General features: G+C 49.3%; 1 protein-coding gene across 1 annotated transcript in view; it reads left to right on the forward strand.

Moving 5' to 3' along the window:
• Positions 1 to 24,140, forward strand: part of SHANK3 (SH3 and multiple ankyrin repeat domains 3) — a 373,777-nt gene that overhangs the window by 220,472 nt on the left and 129,165 nt on the right. Inside the window, exon 13 of the mRNA XM_075140908.1 lies at positions 87 to 200. Within this exon, the coding sequence (XP_074997009.1) occupies positions 87 to 200 (114 nt within the window). The remainder of the gene's footprint in view (positions 1 to 86; positions 201 to 24,140) is intronic.

Here is a 24,140-nt window from a genome sequence, read left to right on the forward strand (position 1 = left end):
ATTAACACTATACGATGGTCATTCTGGCCTTCCCTTTTTCTGGGAGCCCTGCTCATTCTCATGTACCTGTTTGTTTCTTCCCACAGTGCTGAGTATTGGCGAAGGTGGCTTTTGGGAAGGAACTGTGAAAGGAAGGACTGGCTGGTTCCCGGCAGAATGTGTGGAGGAGGTGCAGATGCGACAGTATGATCCACGGCAAGGTAAGCTGTTTTCTTAGACCTGAGTGTCTCTCAGCAGACACACTGAACAGCCCTGGCAATTCAGAAGTATTCGTTTTAAATTTCTAGCAGTCTCTGAGTTTGCCCATTCTTTGCAATGGGCAACGGATGCATCTGAAGAATTGTATCGCTCAAGGCAATTACTGAGTTATTGAGTGCATTAGCATCCAATAGTAAAAGAGTAATAGACACGCTGATCCATGGTAAGTGTGTGGTACTGTCATGAGGACAGCAGCCATCGGTCCCTTTTGCGGAGATTGCTGCAGTAGCAGGGTCTTCTGCAGGCAACAGTGGGGGATGGAGCAAGAGTGTGACTTAATCTGAACCTCCAACCCCACATTACGCTGCTGGAAACTTCAAAAGAAAGCAGTAGATGGATCCTGAGTAATTTACATGTGTTTGTTCTAGTCCAATAGAAAATATGAAAAATGGCTGTGACTCAGCCCTGGCACTCCTGACCCTCCGTCTCCAGTGCCAGCCACCACCTAACAGGCATTTGCTGTTCCTGGAGGACAGCGGTGTCAGGAGGAGCTGCAGATTGCATGTGCCAAACAGTACGGTGTTCTTGGAGGTCACCGTGACTTAATGGGTTCCCTGCTGTTGTGGGGTGCACCACCACAGCTTACCCCGTCACTGACAGCTGCCCGGGCAGTGCTCCTCTCCCAGCCTGAGGACTGGGCGCGAAACTCTTCTGGCAAGCCTGAACTTGTCCCAGTGTAAAGCAACTGAAGAGAACATCTGGATGTTTGGGGTTTTTTTTCAGTGTATTACTTAGGAGATGGGAGAAGTGGTCCTGATTTGACAGATTCGGGAAAGTTCTCTTTGTGTATTAAATGAGCTTTAAAATTCACACAGCTGGATTCTCATAAATGAGAGTTAAACCTTGATTGCAAAGTTGGAAACAAAGTTGTAGAACAGGAAAGAAAATCAATAAAATACAGTTCTCTGTTTTGCACAACAACTAGTTTTAATTAGTTTCTGGAAGCCTGAACCTACTTATAAAGTATTTTCTTTGCTCTAATCCCAGTCCTTCCTGAGGGTTTAAATGTATATATTTGCACCCTCAGACATCTCCTTACCAGGATGCTTGGATTCCATAAGTGAGCCATAACTCTGTGTGTGCTGTGACCAGTATAGGGCAGGTCGCGTGTCCTCTGGGACACTTGCACGTCAGCCCCTGTGGATAAAGTGTCAGGTGCCTTTGGGACCTGGTCTTGTGGCCATGGAGGGTGTAGTGGGAGTGGAACTCCAGCGGTAGCACCACGGACCTGCACGCTGCAGGGTCTAATCAGCAACGCTTTCCCCCCTGCCCCGCCTCTGATTTGGTTCAGCTGTTAGCTCTCCAGTCTGCAGTTCCAGCTTGTGTTCCCAATGCTCATTCGTGTTCTTAAAATTATCTTTGTCTGTGCTGCTGCTTACTGCGCTGGTCACCCCTGCCTTTGCACTCTCCTGGCCAGAGAAGGCTGCTGACTGAGCGCGGTGTGGTGAACTCAGCTGTGCTCTGGGCCCATTAGAGGTGAAGCAGATGTGTTTCTGGTGTGCTGATGGGAAGCGCTTGATGGCAGTGAAGACTTGAATGGGGTATTCCTCCTTTTTCAGGGGTGATTAGGGCTGATGAGTTGAGACTTCCACTGAGGAGGTTCCACCTCCCGCCCTCTCGTGCTGCTTTGGAGCTCTACTCTGGAGCCATTTCAGCGTGCTGGGGCTGTTTGCCCCGTCCTTTTGTGACGTTGAATCAAAAAGAGAGTAGACTAATCGATGTGGTTTATAAGCCCTTCCTGTATCTAGGAGTTCATGTTTGCTGGGTGCTTTCTTGGAGAATGTTATGTGTTTGGGTTAAATTGAAATTGTGTAGCGAAATGTGAAAAGCAGATGGTGTTTAGACACTAAAGCTGGAGCAGAGGTATGAGCATTTTCCTCCAGTTGTCCATACTGTTTAGTTGTTGGCATGTCGCCCGGCATGGTTTTGGCTTTTGCCGACTTCTACTTTTCCAGACAAAGCTTGGGCACGGTTTTCAGGTACAGATTGTTTGCAGAAGATAGTTTGAATAAGGCCATGATGTTTGTGCACAGAAGGAAGTTTAGTTGCATGGACATGATGTTGCTCTGCCACTTCTCATCAAGATCAAAGAAAGAGAAGTGTCTATCTTAGGAGTTTAAGTATAGCCTAACAGCTGATTGGGCTGTGCACTGTTTTGGCCTGAATATACTTTGCTGGGGAACAAAGCCACATCAGACTTGCGGACATCTCCAACTGTGTTTATTGATTGAGGAAAGTAGCAGGGTTGCGTGGAGGATACCTGACTAGACTCTTGTTGGAACAGATTGAAGATGGCTGTGACAAGGATGAGAGCAGCTCAGGAAATTCATTGTGATCTTCATTGAAATTCAGAGAGAGCAACTTTCAGGATTGACATTTTGGAGATGGTATTAGGATGTTCCTTTAACCTGCATGTATTTTCATGCTTTGAAGGAAAAGGCCATGAGCTGCATATTGATCTACCTAAATGAGCCAAGTTTTTCTCTAAGGGTGCCTCTGGGTCAGCACTTCCCTCCCAGGTCCCAGTTTGTAGATGCTGCAGTGCTTGTTGACTCTGAAGGAAGATGTCCTGTTACCCACCTCTGTTACAGGGCCCAAGGCAGAAACTTAAGTTTCTCACTTCCCAGTGAGGGTCTCCTTAGATATCTCCTGTTTGTGGAACTGAAATCCTTTGGGGCCTAAACAGAGTTTCTTTGGTAAATAACTCAAACTTTCTGTAAGTTCTAAATGTATTTCTTATGGCCCTACTGAGTTGGAGATCTCTGCTTTTGCCCGCCTTCCCATAGAGGTGATCCTTCTTGTATCATCCTGACATCCCGAGAGGAGATTCAAGTTCTAGTTATCAAACCCATCACTTTGTTACACACTTTTATTCCTGTCTGCACCTCCTCTAACACCATACCCTATATTCTACTTAAAGTGGTGTGACATTTCTGTTGGATTCAGGGAATTAATATTTTTGTGCCTTCCATGTGGTTGAAACAGGCCTTGTCTTACTGCCAGTACAGGATCAAGCTCATCAGGTGGTCCTCACAGCTGTGGTAGTCCGAGATCTGTGGGTGTAAGAACCTGCATGCAAACACCGGCTAGTCAAATCTCCCTGTCTCTGGATCCGTTATGAGACTATGGCGTGTAGACCTGCCTTTGGGCAATGGGCGTGCCTCCCCTCAGGTCTCAGTATGCATCTTGTGATTCTGCACAAGAATGCCTCCCTGAGTGGGGGCACTGGTGGAGCTTGGGGCCGGAGGGACTGCACTCCCACTACTGCTTGTCGAGCAGCCATTTGGAGCTTCATTCACGCTTGCAGAGATGCTGCGGATTGTCACCAGGGGACGTGACAGGTACCATGGGTGTGCAGCACTTGTGCAAGTACCTGAGAGACTGCAGATCTTTCTCCAAGTGATGTAGGAAGATGGTCTTTCATGGTGTGAATGCGTGTAGGGCTCTGACTAAAATGAAACAGAAAAAGAGGTTGTTTGTCAGTGACTGTTTTTCAGCGTGTCCAGCCCATATGTACGTCTAGCGCCCGTTCTCCTACCTCTCCTCCTCAGCGTGTCCTCAAGGACCATGTAGCTCAGGGTTTAGAGAGCACCAGGTCACTGAGATGAGCTGCCTGATGTGCATCATCAACGAGGGAAGGAGGCACGTGCTCCTGTGGCTCGTGCTAGAGCTAAAGCCCTTTGCCTGGAGTGGTGATGCCCCAGGCACAGGCGAGTGGTGGTTCCCAGTGCTGGTAAGTCACCTGCTATTCAGCCACTGAAAGCATTGAGAGAAGGAGCGCTCGGTGAAAAGACTCTGCCCAAGCATCTGGGCCCTCAGAAATCAAAGTGGCTTTAAACCAAGAAACGAGGGGAGCTGACTTGGATAGGCTGCTATCTGCATTGCTAGTTTTAGTGCAAGAGGAGGAAAATCAGGTAGACATTGACATATCTTTGCCTAAAGGAACACGAGAGAGGAGGTGAGTAGACAGGTCAAAGCAACAGCAAAGCAGGCAGACTGCTCTGAGAAGGGGCTGTCTTCTCTGCCGGTGGAATTAATGGTGGTAAGATAAGGCTGAGGTATTTGGAATACAAATGCCAGCTCATGAGTGTGGAGGGGAAGAAGCTGGGCCAAGTGGTTTGGTCAGTACAACAGCTGTTATGGGTGAGGACAGGCCGGAGCAACACGTGTGCTTTGAGGAAAGGTAGACGTAATGATAAAGCTAAGGGTAGGAGGTGTGTGTGATACATGGACTGTGCAGGAACAAAGACAGGAGAAAAACATATACCTTTACATTGCTTTGGAAAATGATGGTGTAAGATATCCTGGTAATAAGAATAGAGTCTAGATTTTTATATTTGATAAAGAAGAAAAATGTAGTGAAGTAAATGGAATTTACTGTCCTCAGTGAGTTAAAATAGAGGTGGAATTTTGAGTGAATATTTTAAGTCAAAGCTACAAAAACCCGCCCTAACATGTATTCCTGGCAAAAGAGAAATCTTGCAGGTAGGGAATCCAAATGCGATTGTCCCTAGGCCTCTAGGAATAAGCAAAGCTCTCAAAGAACAAAGACTTAAGATTCATCTGCAAAAAAAAATCTGTATCGGGGGATCTGAAATCATAAATGTAAGATGTAACTTGCCGAAAACTCAGCTGAGCTAGACCTTGAGAATGTTAAAAGGAGTAATAGTAGATTCTTCAGCTGTACAAATAAAAGAGTAAGGAAGTGGATGTAGAGCTATTAAGCAACAAGAATGAGATAAGATCAAAGCTAATTAGATAAAGGTCCAAATCTACCAGAACAGTTCGAACACTTCCCTGTCAAAACAGGCACGATGTTGGATGCGTGGGCTATGGTGGGACTGATACTGCCAGCTGGGGAGAACGATGTCAGGGCCCTGAGGGTGCTAATATGTCTTAATGTCCCTGACCAGCTTCACCTGGGGTCTCCTCCTGCAGCACTGGTCCCAGGAGGTCTATTTAAGCTTTCAATCCCTGCTTGAACTATGTTGGAGGAGTCCTGGTCTCCAGCTCAGTCATAGTCATGTCCATGGCTGGCCATGGACCCTCTTGGTCCAGACCCTGACCCGTGGACTGATTTCTCAGCTTGACCTCAGACCTGCCTCATATCCGAGGACCTGTGCAGTGATCGTTAGACCTGGCTTTAACCCTGACCTGCAGATTGGCTTGTCTTGAGAACCTGCCCCATCGCTGTGTTACTGCTTTATGAGCTGGACTCCTGGTTGGACCTGACCACCATCTCTGGGTCTGTCCTGCTGGCCTTGCTTGAGTCGTGGCCAGCGAGGCCCCTGCCGTGCTGGCTGTGGGGTGTCCTGGGTTCCTGGCCCACCTCCCTTTGGGGGCAGCCCTGCCCTTGCAGCCCCCAACAAACAAATGACACCAGCATTCCGAAAAAATAATAGGGAAAATTACTGACACATTAGCAAAGATTTCAATGAGGTTACGGTGAACCTCGTGTGTGTGAGCATTCTGGGCAACCCCAGTTAAGGTGCTTCAAGTTCACTGGTACAAAAGTGTTTAAAACAGATTTTGAAGGAAGAGAGAGATGGGGGAAGATGGGAAAAGGGGTAGGACAGAACAGTGTTTACCCAGGAATGTTTTTGTGCTAAAGGAGATTGATTGACGGTGTTGGCTAAGGAAATGCCACTGTTCCAACTTGCTTGGATTTCAGGACAGTGTCATGTGGGAAATTATTAGTAAAGTTGGAGGAAATGTGGGGGAGCACTGGAAATTTGTCACCTGTCACTAGCTGATCAACAATTTCACCTATCGAATGCTTCCACTAATAGCTGTGGCCAAAGAAAACTGAAATGTGTTGCTAATGTTTCCTTGTGACGTCTCATGAGGTGAGAACATTTTACTTTCAGAGCTGGATGAGTTGGTGTAACAGAAGTAGGAGGAGATTCAGTAGGATAAAATGCAGGATCTTGCACTTAACAGAAGATCATCTCGGTAGCTGCAAGCTAACGTTTTGTTTCTTGAAACAACCAGAGGAGGCATATTAGTGGTTCAGGAGATGACTGTAGCTCATGTGTCTGTGAACGAGGCAGACGTGAGCCTGGGGTGTCTCGTACAAGGCAATTCCAGCATGTGGGAGGCGTTAGTGCCACGGCACGGGGAGCTGTTAACATCTGATCTGGAATTGATTGTCATTGTGATCAGTGTCCGCAGGAAACTGGATTCACATTGGTCTTGTTCTCCTTGTGTGCATCCACTTGCTGTCGGGAGCTGTGCTGCTCTAAAAAGAGAAATTCAAAATGTGGGCAGCCTCCGTGTGCTCGGCGAGGAACCGAAGCCTCGATGGTGGGATCCCTTCTTGGATGGGAATTGAGTAATGGCTCGTAGGGCTGGGACTCTGTACACGCTAAGCTTGCACACACAAATCTCAGTAATATCATTAGGGAGTATTTGCAATATATGAAATTAAATATGAGTATTAATTTTTCAGGACCTTGTTTGTCAGTTGTTGGACAACGTTCTGCTGAAGTTGGCACTGGAATGGCTGCGCCTCCACTTTGAACACAACTCGTTCTTGCTTTGGGTGAATTACAGAGTAGTCCTGAGTCTGTGGTCCAGGGAAATGTTGGGAGAACGACCTGCAGCTTTGGTTAAAATTGCAGAGGAACATTTGGTAACTGTAGTTAAGACAAAATAGCTGTTTGGGATAGGTTGCAGGCGCTGTAAAATGTGCATTTACGTATTGTACCTTGAAATGTGGCAGTCCTATGGCAGTGTCAGCGTCCAATTTGGGCTCATTTCACCCTGAGCTATCGTCTCTCTCTCCCCTGACCTTTTGCGGCAGATCCTGACTGTCTCTCCCACAGGATTTCAGTGGTGGAACAGACCTCACCTGCCGTACAGAGCTCACTGATCTCTCAGGAAGCGACACCCAGAAATTAAAGGACAAGTTGGGGTGTGTGAAACGGAATGTGCCAAATGCTTCGACGCATATGTGCGAGCAGTCTGTTGTCACAGTAACTCGTCCGTGGACTGAGAGAAGGTGTGAGAATGCAGCATAAGCTCCCCCATGCACTGCAAGCCTGGAACCTGGCCTTGGTAGAAATCCAAGACTGTTGGGTATCACCTTGCTACTATTTGCCTCTCTCAAGTTGTGTGTGTGTGGAGAGATGCTGTACCGTCTCCTCTCGGAAGCATTCTGTGCTGTTTATCTGCTTCCGTGTACAAATCTGCCTTTGTGGAGAGAAGTGTAGGGAAGCTCTTTGCAAACTTAATCAGGCTGCATCTGAACTGGTGGGCTGAAGAGCACTTGCAGACATACGGGGTCTGGGTTCTCCTGCGGCTGCGTCCCCACCGTTCAGGGACGTACAGCTGTCTCCTCCCTCTGAAGCAGCTGAGACCTGGGATGCTCTGGCAGTGCCCTGCTTCAGATGGCTACAGGACCAGAAGTGGGTGCGCTGCAGATACGCCTGCTCTCCGGGGTAGGGGTTGCCGAAGGATGGGCAGGTCTTCGGCACTGGGAGATGCAGGGGTGCAGCTGCGCAGACTGGGAAGGCGCCGACGCCGGCTGTGGTCGGGGCTGTGGAGAGCCTGTTGTGGGAGGCTGGGAGTGACTAAGAGCTGCGGCTGATCCTGGGTGTGCAATAGCCGTGGCACGAGTATCTTCTTTATCAGATCTTTCCCTTTTTATCTCGCTTTGATTCCTGTGGAAGGATGTGTGAGTCAGTGGTGTCCAGGGAACTGTCTGTTTTGCATAGCAGACACCTCTCTCCTTACTGCTCCTTGTCTGCCCATCTGTTTGTGGCAAGATTTCCAGTTGTTTTCCATCATCATAGCATCTAAATTACTATTTCATGAAGCCATGTTAACCAAGTTCCTAGTGGACTTAGGCTTTGACATTTCTTCTTTTTCTGAGAAAAGAAAAATAATTTTAAGGGTGGAATACACCACCGTCGTATGACGGGGATGCATTTGGTTACTTCCTCGGTACCTGTGGGTAGCAGTGGAGGTGGTGGAAGTGTTACCACTTCCTCCCATTGTGGAAAGGCTTTTTGAAGAAAGAACTAGGAGCTTGAACCACCTTTTGATCAAGAAACGAATTTCTTATGTAAGAAATGTTTTGAAATTGAAATAACAATGATTGGGTACTTCAAATTATTTACAAGTCTAACAGTGAGAGCATCTTGCTGGCTGGGCCTGTCCCCTCACTGTCTCTCCTAGTGGCCAGTGTAGATATTGGAAGAGCAGACAATATAACAAAGGGATTTTTAAAAAAATGGTTACTATTGCTGTTCCTGAATCATCCATTCCTATGTTGTGTAAGAGAGTCAGAAGCATTTTCCAGCTGGTACATCAGAGGCACCGGAGCACGTCACCACTGAGGAAGATGAAGTGTTGGTGCGCATGCTTGGCCCCAGTGGTCTGAACCCAGACTGCGTCGTCCAGAGCCCAGCCTGAGCCTACCTTCCTTTGGAGAGCAGGGCTGTTTCTGTCCCGGCTGCTTGGGCTCAGGACGGGAGGTTGCAGAAGTCGTTGGCTGTTTCTTTTGGTAGAGGGCACTGTTGTTCTTCACTTGTCTCTGATGCCATCCTCAGGTGATGCAAATGCGTAGGTTGCAGAGGAGGAGGAGGATTGTGGAGGATTTTGGTACCTTAATGAAATACAGCTCCCTGATTTCCTGCAGTGAGTTGATCATCTTCCTCTTGGAGGTCTGCACCAGCCTTTGGGGGGGTCGGCTTGTTTTGTTATGGTACCCATTTCATAATTTTATCTCTGTGTGTCTTGCATGTGAAGGGAAAAGTTATCTCTTCCACCTTCGCTTTTGTTTTCTTGGTATGTTATGGAGTCTGCCTCGACTGATGGTGATCCTTCTCTGGAGAACTTCATCCTAAAGCGAGCCTGGGGTGGTACTGAACTAACGGGGGATATAGCCTCATCCACAGGGAGACTGGATGGTGTGTAGAGCAATGGGATGGAGTTGTAGTCCTGCTGCTGAGATGCTGTTGGTGTCCCCTGTGGCCATTTGTATGGGTTGGATCTTGTTGGTTGTAGGGGTTTGCATGTAGCACCCATGTACCTTGTAACTTAACAATCATTGCTTTTGACAAATACCTTGCTTTTTGAAGAAAGACTGCACTAGAAGAGGAACTACGGGCAGCAGGAAATGAAAAAATTCAGTCGGCTAAACTTCTAAGGGCTGGAAAGGAGAAGCCCTGGCTGAGCAGCGAGCGCCGAGTCCGCACACTACGGCTTTTCTGAGCGGGTTCTCTGAGGGTCCCTGCGTTGGGGGGAAGGAGCTCCTTAGGAGGCATCTGCCTCGGAGCAACAGTCAGAGCAGCAGGTTGGGAGTCCAAGCGGTGCAAGGCCAGCCTCAGGAGCTGGAGCACCGTCCCGAGAGCCCCTGTGGGAAGGAAGGTCCCTCTTTTACTTTTCCAGCTCTTCGATGTGGCCTTGCAGAACGATCAGCGAGAAGATGGAGATGCAAACACTTCACTGCAGCTGTGCTGGGGAGCGGATCTGCACCTCAGTGCTGCGTGATGAGCGTGTGTGCTTGGTGACAAGCTCGGAGGTGGCTTTTCTCAGAGGATACCGAGTGACAGCTCGCACACTGGCGCAGCTGGGGAGCAACGCAAGTGCTGTAAAGTGCCCTGCTGTGACTCTGCGTTTCACCTTCTGACTTTGAGTTCTTTAGTCTGTACACTTAACGGTCCTGGGGAAAGACTTCAGCATGAACTGAGCTGGAACCCTTCTTGGCCTGCTGGGCACCAAGTCATCGTGCGTGACCCAGCCAGCGTGCATTCATTGCTCAGACTTCGCCCAGGTAGACAGGCAACCTGAAGAAAGCTCCGAGCTTGGGACAGGAGGAGTGAGGAGGAGGGGAGCAAAAGCATGGAATGACCAGCGTGGATTTACCATGGACAAATCGTGCCTGGCGTGCCTGATGGCCTTCTGCATTGGGATGGCTGGCTCTGTGCACAAGGAGAGGCCGGTGGTTGTTGTGCACCTTGGCTTTTATCAAAGCCTTTGACACAATCTCCTTATTATCCTTATAGCTGTTTACTTCCACATGAAGACTGGTGGTAGGAGTAGATCTGCAGCCTAAATAGCTTCCTTGTCAACAGTCGAAGAAATGTGTCTGCTTTTACCACGGTCTCTTGGCTGGAGAGAGGTGACTCTTCCCATTTGGCTACTTGTAAGGTGACAATTCCCTGACAGAACGGGAAATCGGAATTTCCTCATCTGCAGCTAGAAAGTGCGTGTTGAACTTCCTGCAGCTGACTGCTGTCCTGGCTGGAGTTACGCATGCAGCACATGAACACACGGGAGCATGTGCAGAAAGGGCTGAAGACCTGCTAACAATAGAGCTGTAGATTATGGAGCAGTGATTGACACGGCCAGCCAGCTGCCGCTGAACAAGCATGCAAATTAAATCCATCTTCCAAGAGCTCAGATAACCTCTCATCTCCCCCGGGCCTGGTGCACTGTCCAGCCTTCCAAGCAGAGCTGCTTTCTCCTCCAACAAGCATCACTTGTCATGCACGAGGTGGGAACGAGTCCTCTGGCTACTTCTTCTTCATTTTAAAAATCCTCTTGATTTCTCTTTCACTTTTCTGACTTCCTTCCAAGCCTGATCCTGTCTCCATTATATTGTTGCTTATCTTAGGCTTTCTCTCTGGCTGTGCTGCCTTTAACCTTGATCCCCTTTGTTTCTCTGAACTTTCCTCCTGCCTTAATTAATCTGCTGCTCTGCTGGCAGCTTCCTCTTGTGGTCAAGAATAAAGGTCAGTGCTATGAATATCCCAAGGTGCTGCTTAGGTTTTAAAGCTAATATCTATTAGATTTGCTGATTTGTTCCCCTTCTCAAAGTAGGAACTTAAAAGTTTTGACACTAGATTCTTTCCAGATTCGCTTTTCCTTTAGATTTCTGGTAACAGAACACTTCATACTGTTTTGACCACTTCGCAACAAAACCATACAGGTATCATGCGTAGTTCAGTGGTCAGGTTTAGGTACTGCAAATGTTCTGGGCATGAACTGAACACCCATGTTCCTTAAAGTGATGGGTGTAAGAGTACTGAGGTCAAGCAGGGAGTATCAAGGAACAGTACAAAGTACCGAGATTTCCTGTGTGAGTTACGTATGAACCTCTTATCGATGCCTTGGCGCTCTCAGCCTGTTTATCTCACTTGCACTATGTCTCCAAGGAGTAAGGATGTGGTTGTCTTAAAGCACTCTTAGGCTGACATTTGAACTGCTCAGAATGCAAGGGAATTTGAAATACAAAAAAAGCAGTTGCTTAAAGTGGTTTCTCCTGGCCTGTTTTGTTTAGGTCTGTAAAAGAAAAAAAAAAGCCTGTAGCATTACTTAATTTAAAAAAAACCCACCACATCATGGCTATTTGGCCTCCTGCAGAAAGAATTTGGACTCAGCAGAATAGTTTTATTGGCATTACAGAGCATAAAGAACAAGAGGCTCCCTGGAACAAAGATTGGCACTGCTGCTTCTGGTAGCCTGGGAGGACAGGAGATGCTGGCTGTAGGCTCTAAATGGAATAATTCTGAATTCTGCATCTCTCTTGTTTCAGCAAAGCACATGGTGGACTCGGGCTTCTCTGTACCTTGTTCCAGAATTTTTGACAGAAGTCAGTCCTTTTTATTGCCATCTGAATGCTTGACTACAGGCTGGTTGTTTCCAGCTCCGCAAATTTTCTGCTGGTCTGTTGATGCTATGCAAGTTGCTGTAGTTGGTGTCTTCTGATTATTTTTGTTTCAGGCTGATTTATGTTTTATTCATTTCTGGCATTGTGTTTGATACTAGCTCAGACAGGGAGTTAGAATTTCTGTCTTTTTTTAAGCAACTATATCATTATTAGTTGCTAATGTCTTCTGGCGCTCTTTTGTACTATGCACTTCCCGTTGTTTCGGTAGCTCAACAGTCTTAAAAGAAATGGATACAAATCCTTTCTATATCTAGTTCCCTGCTTTTCTCAGCTAACTTTTTCATTTCTTATCTTCTGGAGCTTACAACAAGTGTTTGCCCAGCTTCAGACTGCTGGGCAGCTGATGAGTGGTAGAGGCCTCTTAATTAGGTGCCTGTCCTCAGAGCTGGCTGGACAATCTGAATCCCAACGTCTGTGTGTGTGAAAACGCCCTTGAAGTTTGCTCCAGGAAGCTTTTTGGTTCAGGCAGCTCAAATTCAAATTAGAGTGGTCCGAGTCCGGAGGCCTTCAGTAGTGCTTGTCTTGCCATTAACCACGCAGGGAACCCGGGTAGTGTGGGTGGTCCTGCTGGGGCCGGGTATTTCACCGTGAAGTGCGGAGCATTGGTCAAGGTTAGGTTTCCCTTAGGCAACCTAGATGTGCTCTGTCACTTTGTAATTGGTTTGTGATACATGCTCCAAAGGTAAAACAGGATGCAGCATGGCTGTTAAGTTCCAGGTGACCCATTTGAGTAATACCAAAATTAGCGACCGAATCAAATTATTGAATCATAGAATCACAGAATCCTTTAGGTTGGAAAAGACCCTTAAGATCATGGAGTCCAACCGCTAACCCAGCACTGCCAAGTCCACCACTAAACCATGTCCCTAAGCGCCTCATCTACACGTCTTTTAAATCCTTCCAGGGATGGTGACTCCACCACTTCCCTGGGCAGCCTGTTCCAATGCTTGACAACCCTTTTGATGAAGAAATTTTTCCTAATATCCAATCTAAACCTCCCCGTGGAGGCTTGAGGCCATTTCTTCTTATCCTATCGCTTGTTCCTTGGGAGACGAGACCAACCCCCACCTCGCTACAACCTCCTTTCAGGTAGTTGTAGAGCGTGATGAGGTCTCCCCTCAGCCTCCTCTTCTCCAGGCTGAACACCCCCATTTCCCTCAGCTGCTCCCCATCAGACTTGTGCTCCAGGCCCTTCACCAGCTTCGTTGCCCTTCTCTGGACACGCTCCAGCACCTCCATGTCCTTCTTGTGGTGAGGGGCCCAAAACTGAACACAGGATTCGAGGTGCGGCCTCACCAGTGCCCAGTACAGGGGGACGATCACCTCCCTGCTCCTGCTGGCCACACTATTTCTGATAGAGGCCAGGATGCCGTTGGCCTTCTTGGCCACCTGGGCACACTGCTGGCTCATGTTCAGCCGCTGTTGACCAGCACCCCCAGGTCCTTTTCCTCTGGGCAGCTTTCCAGCCACTCTTCCCCAAGCCTGTAGCGTTGCCTGGGGTTGTTGTGGCCCAAGTGCAGGACCCGGCACTTGGCCTTGTTGAACCTCATACATTGGCCTCGGCCCATCGATCCAGCCTGTCCAGGTCCCTCTGCAGAGCCTTCCTGCCCTCCAGCAGATCAACACTCCCGCCCAACTTGGTGTCATCTGCAAACTGACTGAGGGAGCACTCGATCCCCTCATCCAGATCATTGATAAAGAGATTGAACAGGACCGGCCCCAGTACTGAGCCCTGGGGAACACCGCTCGTGACCGGCCGCCAACTGGATTTAACTCCGTTCACCACAACTCTCTGGGCTCGGCCGTCCAGCCCGTTTTTTACCCAGCGAAGAGTGGACCTGTCTAGGCCGTGAGCCGCCAGCTTCTCTAGGAGAATGCCGTGGGAGACAGTGTCAAAGGCCTTACTGAAGTCCAGGGAGACCACATCCACAGCCTTTCCCTCATCCACGAGGTGGGTCACCTGGTCATATCAAGACCAGTAAGTCTGATTTTTTTTTTTTTTTTTTTTTTTTTGCATCTTGTAAATTAGTGAAAACTAGAATAAAGCAATATTTTATTGATTCTTCCTCATTTTAAAACCATTTTAGGGAGGAATCCACTAGATGTCCTACAAGTCTTTGAAGTAGCCAACAAGCACTGGGACAAAGATTGATATAGTGTACCAGGGCTTTCAAAAAGCTGTTAAGTAGGTTTTCCCAAAGTCTGCTGTAAAAAAAAAAAAAAATGGTTGAAAGATGAAAAGTGAAGGATACAAATAAGCAGGCAGGTTCTACAGCAGATGGAGATTGCTGGTGGTGGGCCACAAGACTTTCCAGATAAGGAGAGACTGAATTAAAAGAAGAGGCAAGTGTGGGGAGATTTTCTGGAGAATACAATGGGAGTCTGAGAAAGTATGGAGAAGGTGAGTGATCTATTCTTTGTCTAAATGTGAGAATTAAGGGACAGTTAAGACAGCAAGGTTAACGCCACAAAATGAACTGTTTCCACACAGCGTGCAGTTGTGGATCTCATTGACGCAGTTAGTCCAGATTAAAGGCTCCAAAAGGAGGTTAGGTAAACCTATGGAGGTTGTGTTCCTTAGGTTTAGTAGAGTAATGATTCTGATACTCCTGCTGCTGAGGGGGGAAAAATGAAGCCTTTTCTAGCACATTCTTTGTTCAGAGCGTCTGCACTGACCACTGCTGTTTGCCAGCATGCAAAGCCTCCCCGAAACCATCCTCCTGAAGGGTCTCCCTCCAAACCCTTCCTGTCTGGGAAGTCTTTTAAGTCACTGTGGAGAATGAGCGTGCCCCAATCTTTGGTGCCAATCTCAATTCTCCTTCTGCAGCAGGAGTGTGATGTTTGAGGATCGACACGCAGAAACACAAATGGTCCTCCCCAGACTTGCTTTGGTTGTAATTACTGTACTACTTGCAGCGTCACCACCCTCCGTGGCCCAGAGGGTGACCCTGCCTCCAGAATCTCCATTCTCCATGGCTGGCACCAAGTTCCAGGTTGGTTGTGCTGTCAGTGGGCTTCCTAGCTTGGCAATGAGCTTTTGCAGGGGGATAAATCTCACTTGCCAGCTTCCCCTCTTTACTCTTTTGTGATCCCCTCTCTTGGCTGGGTGTTGGGACAGCACTTCTCAAAGAGCAGCTTGGCACAGAGGCGCGATTCCCTCATGGGAAGACTGCTCTCCACGCTCGGTGGGGACTACTGAATATCATTTCAGGGCCTCTTCAGCAGGATGTCAGTTTTCTTGCATCTTTGCACACTCTGAGCAGTGTGAACATATGTGCTCTTGGATGTCTGTCTCCATATAGCTTCTGTTAAAGTGACCCTGTCCATCAGTGAGGTCATAACAGACCCTGCTATGGCCATCTGGCACTTCCCTACCCCTGCTAAAGACTGCACCTCTAAAAATAGACCTAGTACCGGAGTCCAAGAAAGAACTTGCATTCTCATTATGTACCTTTCTTTGACTCTGATGGTCCTGACTACTACTTGAAGGTCTAGTTAAGCTAAGCCTTTAGGTCGGAACCCAAGAAAATTAGATGCTGTGGGCAAAAGAGCATACTGCAGAGGTATTCCTGTTTTTCGTTTTGCCAGATAGAATCATAGAATCATTAAGGTTGGAAAAGACCTCTAAGATCATCGAGCACAACCGTCAACCCAACACCACCATGCCCACTAAGCCATGTCCCTAAGCGCCTCATCTACACGTCTTTTAAATACCTCCAGGGATGGTGACTCCACCACTTCCCTGGGCAGCCTGGTCCAAGGCCAGACCACTCTTTCAGTAAAGAAATTTCTCCTAATGTCCAATCTAAACCTCCCCTGGTGCAACTTGAGGCCATTTCTTCTTATCCTATCGCTTGTTCCTTGGGAGACGAGACCAACCCCCACCTCGCTACAACCTCCTTTCAGGTAGTTGTAGAGCGCGATGAGGTCTCCCCTCAGCCTCCTCTTCTCCAGGCTAAACAACCCCAGTTCCCTCAGCCACTCCTCATAAGACTTGTTCTGTAGATGCTTCACCAGCTTCGTTGCCCTTCTCTGGACACGCTCCAGCACCTCAATGACCAGGCACACTTCGTTTGTAAGGTATGCCACCTGCAGATAACTTTAGCTGTGTCTGCATCCACGTACTCTGAGCTCCAGAAAGGACATTACAGGCTTTGGTTAAGATCCAGCTCATAGCCAGAATTTCAGTGCAAGATGCCCTGAGGGTTTTGGGCACTAAAATGTCCACAGGCTGGCCACAGTCATATCTTCAGTGTGATCCTTTTGACTTTGGAGCCCTTACTCTACTAGAAACACCCAGTTTTTGGTGTGACATGGGGACATTGGTTCTGTCTGCAGAGGGCAAGGATGAGAAGCATAAATATGACTGAAGTGCTTTTGTCCCATAAGAGTGATGCAGTTGGCAGGCGTGGAGATGGTTGTGCATTTGGCATAAAGGGTTTTGGTGTGGGATCAGTGGTGTAAAAGGGAAATGTTGCATCTCTGGAGGATAGCTCCTGCCATACACCTTGGTGAAGAGCTTTGCTCTGTCTTCTCAATAAGCTTCTCATGTGTCCGGGGAGACAGCTGTTACATCCTCCTGAAGCTGTATCCTCCTCGGCTCTAGGCAAAGCCCAATGGCCAGCAGGGCCTTCTTGCTCTCATGGCAGGTGTCTCCTCAATGCTCTAATGGATGGACACCTCTCTCTTCTGCTTCACCTGGAGCAGGTTTCACTGGTCTCAGTGGGGATGCTTTTATTCTAGCTTGTTGTTCAGACACAGGAGAAGGAAGCCCCTCTCTGTCTCAGTGCTGTCATACGCAGAACTTCAGGGCTTGTGCGACCCTTGGGCCACGTCACCCTGTTGTGCAGAGTGTTGAAGGCCAAGATGGTAAAAGGATGAAGCAGCGTCAAGCACTGCCGTGCTGTTTGCTGAACCCTAGAGATCTGGGAAGGTGGGAAAAACATGTGAATGTGTAAACAAAATGCTGCTCGGTGGAGAAGGAGCATAGCGAGTGCGTGCCATGCCTGCCCGCTGCTGCCTCTGAGGAGCTTTGCCCAGTTTCCATTGCTCGCAACAGCAGTGTCCCTGTAATGGTGCGACAGTAACTTGTGCAAGCGTTCAGAGCGACAACGCATGTCCCGAGCTGTGCTGAGGAATTCGGTCCCCTCCGGCATCAACAGAGCCATGGTCTCCATAACGGGGACTCCTGGGGCTCGTGTGCCACGCGGATGGCTCCTCTCCCTGGAGGGGAGAGCGGTCTGGAGGGAGGTGACGTGTGCCAGGCCGTAGGTGGAGACACGGCAAAGTAACCCAGGCTGTCAGTTCTGAAGGTATTTGCATGGGTCTTCACACTCGGGTAGGGTCCTTGTGCTTCCGAGCCCCCCATTTGCTGTGTGTGGTCCGGGGTCAGCAACCCCCACCCGCGCTGGGTTGTGGCTCTGAGGCCTCCTGCTGCTGGCCTTCTGCACAGCAAGGAGATGGCGTTGCTCAGGTCGCCGTCTGTCCTAGCACGGAGGTGTTGGTGCTGGACTGGCAGGCTTTACCCTAGGATTTGGCTGTGGAAGCCATTGGCACAAATGATCTTCCCAGGAGGTAACTAAGTAGCTTGTGGGAGTTCCTGATCCTCATAGACTTGTTTTATATCTATTTAAAAAAAAAAAAAAAACACCAAACAAAACAGCAAACCAGAAGAAAAAAAATCCATACTGGGGTTGTGTTGTCGTCCCCCGTCCCCTGGTGCTGCTGCTGAGTTCATGGGGGCAGCGTCTCTAGAGCGAGCAGTTTGCTTGGGGAGCTGCAGCTAGTGCTTGCCCCGACGCGTTGTGGCCTCCGGGGAGGCTGCGGACGAGGACTGCCTGCCTGCCAGCACCGCGCTGGAGGAAGGCGAAGGCAGACAGAGTCCCCTCCGTGCGGGCGTAGCGCTCAGTCAGAAACGACTACAGCTGCCTCGATGGCACTTCTGGAAATATCTTTGTGGCAGAAATGTGGATAAATCCACATGGAATAGCTGTGGAGACCTTCTGCTGGACATAACCTCCCAGGTCCTGCTCTGCTACGTTTGTTGGTTTGGCGTTGTGGCTTTAGCTGATCTCCCCGTTCCTCTCGGGCTGACAGCCTGGCCGTTAAGTCCCCGTGAGAGGTAATGCACAGATGCTGCTCTCTGACTCATAGTTATTTGAGAGTAGACTTTCATTTTATTTGCATTTTTTCCAGTTACAGATAAGCTGAAAACTCTAACAAGCATAATTGTATTGCAGGTATAACTCATAAATTAAGGGCAAGAGGGACTAATACAATCATCTCCTCTGTGCATTCGTGTAACGCAGGCTAAAGTTTCACCAAGTGTGTCGCATCTTGTACGTAAATCGTTGTATGAAACTAAGATTGGTACAGCAAGGCTTCTAAAAGTATTCCGTTTCGGAGAAAAGTTGTATTTGAACTTCATAGGGTAAAGATCAGTCATGGGGAAAGCATAAATTAGTTAACCGTTCTGCATAAAATACAGTAATACCACAAATGACTAAGTAAACACCTTCTCGGGCTTTTCTCTGTTTTCAGTCAGCAGGTCCTGCAGGTGCCGCAGGGACATGAGTTAGTTCGTTCTCCTGGCAGCCCTGTGAGAAGGGGAAGAGTCGTACTTACGGGTTTCCATGCTTGCTTGCACCTGCAATAAGGCTCATGGCTGCGGCAGGCAGAGCCCCTGCCGGAACGGGACCCGCTGCTGCCCTGGGAGCACTCGCCAGTGGTCGCCGCAGCTGGCGACAGAGGTGATGCGCTCCAGCGTCTCCCCTGTCCCGACTCCTCCTCTGTGTGGAGGAGCATCAGGCTGCTCTCTGGTCTCAGGCACTGCATGTCCTCCCACCCCTCAGCAGAGTTCAGCATTTCTTCTTCTGAAATAATTCCCTTTCTCTTCGTCACCGGCGCTCTGAAGCCACCCCAGCCAGATTGGCTGCCTGGCACAGAGCCTGGAAGAGGCTTTAATTGTGGTGGCATCTGCTCATCAGCCTACTCCGAGTCAGGTGCTCGAGAGCACGGTTTGGGACGCGTGGGTGAAATCCACAATGGGCAGCAGTGCTCCGGCTGCCTGCGCCGGGGGGGCAGCGGGGAGGGGGCTGCAGCGCTTCGCTTGCTCCAGGGCTGAGACGCTGCTTCTCGGACGTGCTGTGGCACCACAGCTCTCCCACCGAAACCCTCCCCAGCTTTGGAGGGTTCATCTGCCTGCCGTCCCAGCACTGGCTGTACCCGCAGAGCAGCACAGCTCTCCCTTGGCATGGAGGACAGCGTCAGCCAGGCTTGTGGTCCAGCAGCTGCAAGAGGATGAGGCTACCCACCACTTGTCTTCGCTGAGAGCATCAGCTGAATATGGTGTCTCTTCCAGGGTGATGAGACAGTTCAAAAAGCAATGAATCAGTACTCCCATAAGGGATCGCTGAAACTGAGACAGGGCATCTGCGAGCCTCCTCCGTGGGTGTGTTGGCACACGAAGCGTCCATGTACTTGAGAAGGCACAAATATGGACCCCAGCCTTCTCCGTTCCTGAGACCACATCTCCTCTGACTTGCATGTTGCTGCTTTTAGTTGTCATTTCAACTTAGAAGATAGAATCTGTTTTAACCCCTCCTTCTCGACTAGCACAGAGTCTAACTGGTATCTCCCTTCCTCCATTCCGTATCTGCCTGATGGCTCTATGGTTTGCCGTGACCTTGACCTCTCAGGTGGCTTGATGTAGCTCTTGGGTGATAACCGTAACGTCCCTGCTGCTGCATCAAATGATTAAAGAGATCAGTTTCCAAAAAATGACTTGTCACTCTTCACCCATTCCTGCGGTGCAGGCATCTGTGTTGTGCTGGCCCAAAGGGCATACAGCCGGTGACCATCAGGGAAGGTGCTTGTTGGGGCATGTTGGCTGCAAGGTGCAATCCTTTCTTTGGCTGGCGTGGGGTGCTTCTGCCTGTTCACCTCTGAGAATGCCTGCTGTTAAGGTGCTTGTTGTGATGCAGGAGCAGTTGGTCAAAAATAGATGATGAAAGAGAAATTGCTGCCAATAATTAGAGGTGCATAAATCTTGCATTTAATAAGATTAAACTGAATTAAATTAAATTCTAAATAGTATTTAGAAATGTAATTCCAACATTCTGTAGAAACAAAAAGGTATATTTTCACATTCCAAAAGAGTTATTTTTTCTGTTTGCAACCCAATGTTGGTGCGTGAGAGAAGAGAGGATTGGGACAATCCAGGTGTGGAGGATGCATGGGATTGGCACCCAAGCTTCTTGTCAGTCCGCCCTGGCCCAGCAGGGCTCTCTGTTCAGTCTGTTTGTCTGAGAGCTGCTTCTCTCCCAGAACCTTTTCTCTGGCACGTCCAGACTGCTCTTGGCCAGCCAAGGGATGTTAATATTCCTGTATGTTTATCTAATGTATTAGGCAGACTTACCTAGAAAGAATTGTGTCTTAAAAACTTTACAAAAGCACTTTCCTGGCAGTGTGCAGAGCAGCTCAAGAGCAGCCTGCGCCTGTCCACATGGTCCTCCTGGTTTCCAGGCCGTAGCTTTCCAGCGTTCTGTATTCCCTGTTCCTGTTTCCCTGCTGGTGCCTGTCCTTTGCGGGCTGCCTGTGCTGCTGCGTGCGTCTGGATGAGCCCCTGCCACCTCGTGGGCACAGCCCGTCCCACCGGGCTGCCCTGCTGTCCTCTTGCTCCCTCCTGTCTAAATATAGAGCCTCCCTCTCTACACCTATCTCCAAGCGATTCACTCCTCTCCATCCATCAGCCTCAGTCCCTGGTGCCTCCGTGACGGCTCCATTAAACACGCGCTCGGCAGCAGCTATATTTAGGAGTCAGGAAGAGAACGAGCCTTTGGGCTGCGGACAGCCCATAAATCCAGCTCCTATCACCAAATCACCATTCTTTTATCTGGAATGAGATCGATAGAGGTGTTTGCAGATGAGGTACACATGTCTGTACATGCGTGGAGGCAGGCAGGGGATGAAGAGGAGGAGGCAGAGTAGGGTGGGGAAGAGGGAGGAGAAGGGACTGAAGGACAGGCGCATGGGGCTGGGGGAAGCAGGACTTCCCAAAGGCAGGAGCGAGGGGAGGAGGGGGTGCCTGTCTGAACAGGTTTGCTGTGCCGCAGCAGCAGCACGCTCCCTCCCTCGACGGGGTCTAAGGGTGCGATGTCTCTCCCTGAAGAGTGTCTTTGCATGCCATGAGGCAGAGAGGATGGATGTGCTCACCATCACTATTGTGACCTGCTCGGGCTATGCCATGCCAGCGCCTCCATGGGAGCCTTCCTTCCCTCTCCCACCCCCCCCTCCCATTTTTCCTACATCTGTGTCAAGTTGTAAAGAGTTGCGGGTGCCAACGTGTTCACAGGCACGACACACAAGGCTTGTCCTGATGTTTTAGGTATATTTTAGGCCTCTGCTGTCTTGCCGCATTCCTCAGCGGAAAGCATTGTGGGATCCCAGCTGTGTGCATGGCGTGCAGGCAAAACTGGAGCGGGAGGTTGCTCCCTGCTGCCCTTGTCTGGGCCCTCCTGCAGCAGCGGGGAAGGAGGCGGCGCGCGGTGCAGGTACTTCCCCGACAGCACGACAGCCCCCTTGAGAACACGTGGTGCCTCCTTTTCCTTATGGCCGCAGCGTGCTTTGGTTGTGCTTGCCAGGGGTAGAGTCCGGTATCCCCGCCTGACTCGGAGCTGAGAACGCTCTCCTCCACGGAGCATGGTAAGCAAGGTGAGAGGCTGCCTCAGATGATCCCGGTGAAAGGGTTACCTCCTTTAACTCTTTGCAGCATGTTGCTGCGCTGATCAGTCCTTAACATCTCCGTTTCTCGGCGTAGCGTGTCTTTTTGCCAGTAAGATTAATTCCTTGGTTCTTTGAGAGAGTTTTTCCCAGGACTGCAAGGACGGGGCTTGGTAGACGACCACCTAATTGGAAGATTCACGGGGAGCCATCAGCCCCGCCTTGTACCATCAGGCTCCAAGAAATCTCCCTCTGGATTAGGTAAACACATTAGGTGATGCACAGTGGCGGGGCTGGAATAGCACGTTGGATCACCGGGGACTGCTCCCTGCACGGTCACGTCCCCTAAATGCCCCTAAGCCGTGGCACTGCGAGGGCTGGGCTGCACCTCACCTAGCGCATGGCATCCTTGTCCTCGCTGTCTGCGTGGGCTGGCTGGGGGGTTGCTGTGCACTCGCTTCTTTTTTGGGGGGATTGCCAGAGCACCTGCGTTAATCTCTGGGATGCTGCGTGTCCCATGCCTTGGGATATCACCGGTTTGATCATGTGCCCCTCAGTAAAAAAAAATTTTTGGGCATGCACCCTCCTGTACACATACGTTTACTTATGAATTATATACCTGTACTACTCTGCTCATATACAATGTGCACTGTAAAGTGCATGCAAAAATAGAAACTAAAAAATAGTGAGATAAAGATAGAAGAAACACCATTTAAAAAATATTTTAAAATTTTATTAACGGTACAAAAAAATGTTTTCTTCCTGCGCCCCAGTGGGCTGCCTTGCGTGCCCCACTTTGGAGACCGCTGCCATAGGAGGCTGTCGGACTTGGCAGGAAGGAAAGCCAGAACCACGTGGCGCGGGGCATTATTCTGGGGGGACCAAGTGCCAGGATGCTAGGGCTGTTCTTCAGCTCTTCTGAGAAAGAAAGGAAAAAGCTAAACAAACCTCACAAACATGCAAAAGGAGCGGAAAAACAAGAATCGGGGGGGAGGGGGGAAAGGCAACGTTGTGTTTTCAGTAGTATAAACAAGTATTGTATTTGGTGATTTTATTTCTAAACTTTGGTGAAGTTAATTGTTCTTTCAACCTTGCCAATAGTAAGCATGCTTTGCGTGTGAAATGGAGGTGCGTGCTGAGGGTGAGGTTCCCCAAGGGCAGGACATCTGTGCTGAAGTATACCTTGTACCCCATGCAGAGGCCCCTTTGGGATCGGAGAGGCTACAGCCAAGTCTCTGGAAGCGGTGTCTGGTAGCGGAGGCTAGCCAGTGCCTGTTGGGGACGTGCGAGAGGCAGGACAGCGTGTTGGCGGGGTGACACGGCTGCTGCTGCTGCCTCAAGGGCTGTCGTCTGTCCCCAGGGTGGGCAACTGGTGTTGTGGCTGCTGTGGCAGCATTTCCCTCTGCCAGCAGTGAGGGTTTCGTGTGATCGTGAGATCGGAATGAAAGGTTTGAAAGCGCATCCTGTCCTGAGCTTAAAACAAAGTGCGTTGGATCGACAGTGCTGTAATAACAGCAAAAACTGCTCCTCTGCTTTTGCAGCCCCTTCCCACTGGCTGTTGCCATTCTGAATTCCAACGCAGGTAAAACCAAAGGTTTATTTTGCTTTGTTACTGCTTTGGGTGCAAACAGTTTGTGTCCCTACTGAAGAAAAAAGGTGAGTCTCATCTATACTTTGCCCTTTATTTCCTCTCTTATTCATCCCCTTTATTCATTCCTTCTGTCTGACTGCCCTAGTTAGCATGCTTAAATACCTGCTGGATTTAAATCAGACCAACAGCCTACCTGGTTTTGCTGCAGTGAGCAGCACCGAGGGCTTCACAAGAAAGTGGTGACAAAGTAGAGGAGTGGAGTTACCTGATTGTTTGGAGTCCCATCACCCCACTGTAGCCGTGGATGAGTTGGTTCGATGTAACGTACTCGGTTGGGTTAGCACGAGGACCCAGTTGCTTTCTGCAGGGGGAGTTTACGTACTAATCCTGGGTCGTGCAATAAATTCGGTTTTGGTAGTGTGATGCAAATTCCTTCTGTGTTAGGAGAATGGTAGCTTAAATTCTTTCCCATCTCTGTCGTGTCTTCTCTTAAGCCATTAGCTGCAGAGTGTGTTTTGCATGTCTGCAGTGACATCTCTGTCCACTTCGCCATGAGTCAGGCTGCCTGCCTTCACCATCCAGCAGCCTGGAGGCCTTGGCATCTCTTTTGTTGTCGGCTTCACAGATCAGGCTGGCAGGTTCTCTGGCTTTTTCACACTTCTGAGGCAGGCGAGTAGACTCCTGAGTTGTTACACCCTAAAGGGGAGATTTGGTCCAACAAGTACTTTGGCCAAAGCGCTGTCGGGGATGGTTAATGGACAAGTGGTGACAGAAGTCTCTCTGGGTTCCCGGCTTTCCTTCCTCGTAACTCCTGTGCGCCTGGAGAGCTCGGTGACCACCAGGTGAGAAGAAAGGCTAACCAGGACTGTTTCCATCTCTTCTGTGGGAATTGCA

This window comes from Calonectris borealis, chromosome 1, assembly GCF_964195595.1.
Source record: "Calonectris borealis chromosome 1, bCalBor7.hap1.2, whole genome shotgun sequence".
NCBI lineage: Eukaryota > Metazoa > Chordata > Aves > Procellariiformes > Procellariidae > Calonectris > Calonectris borealis.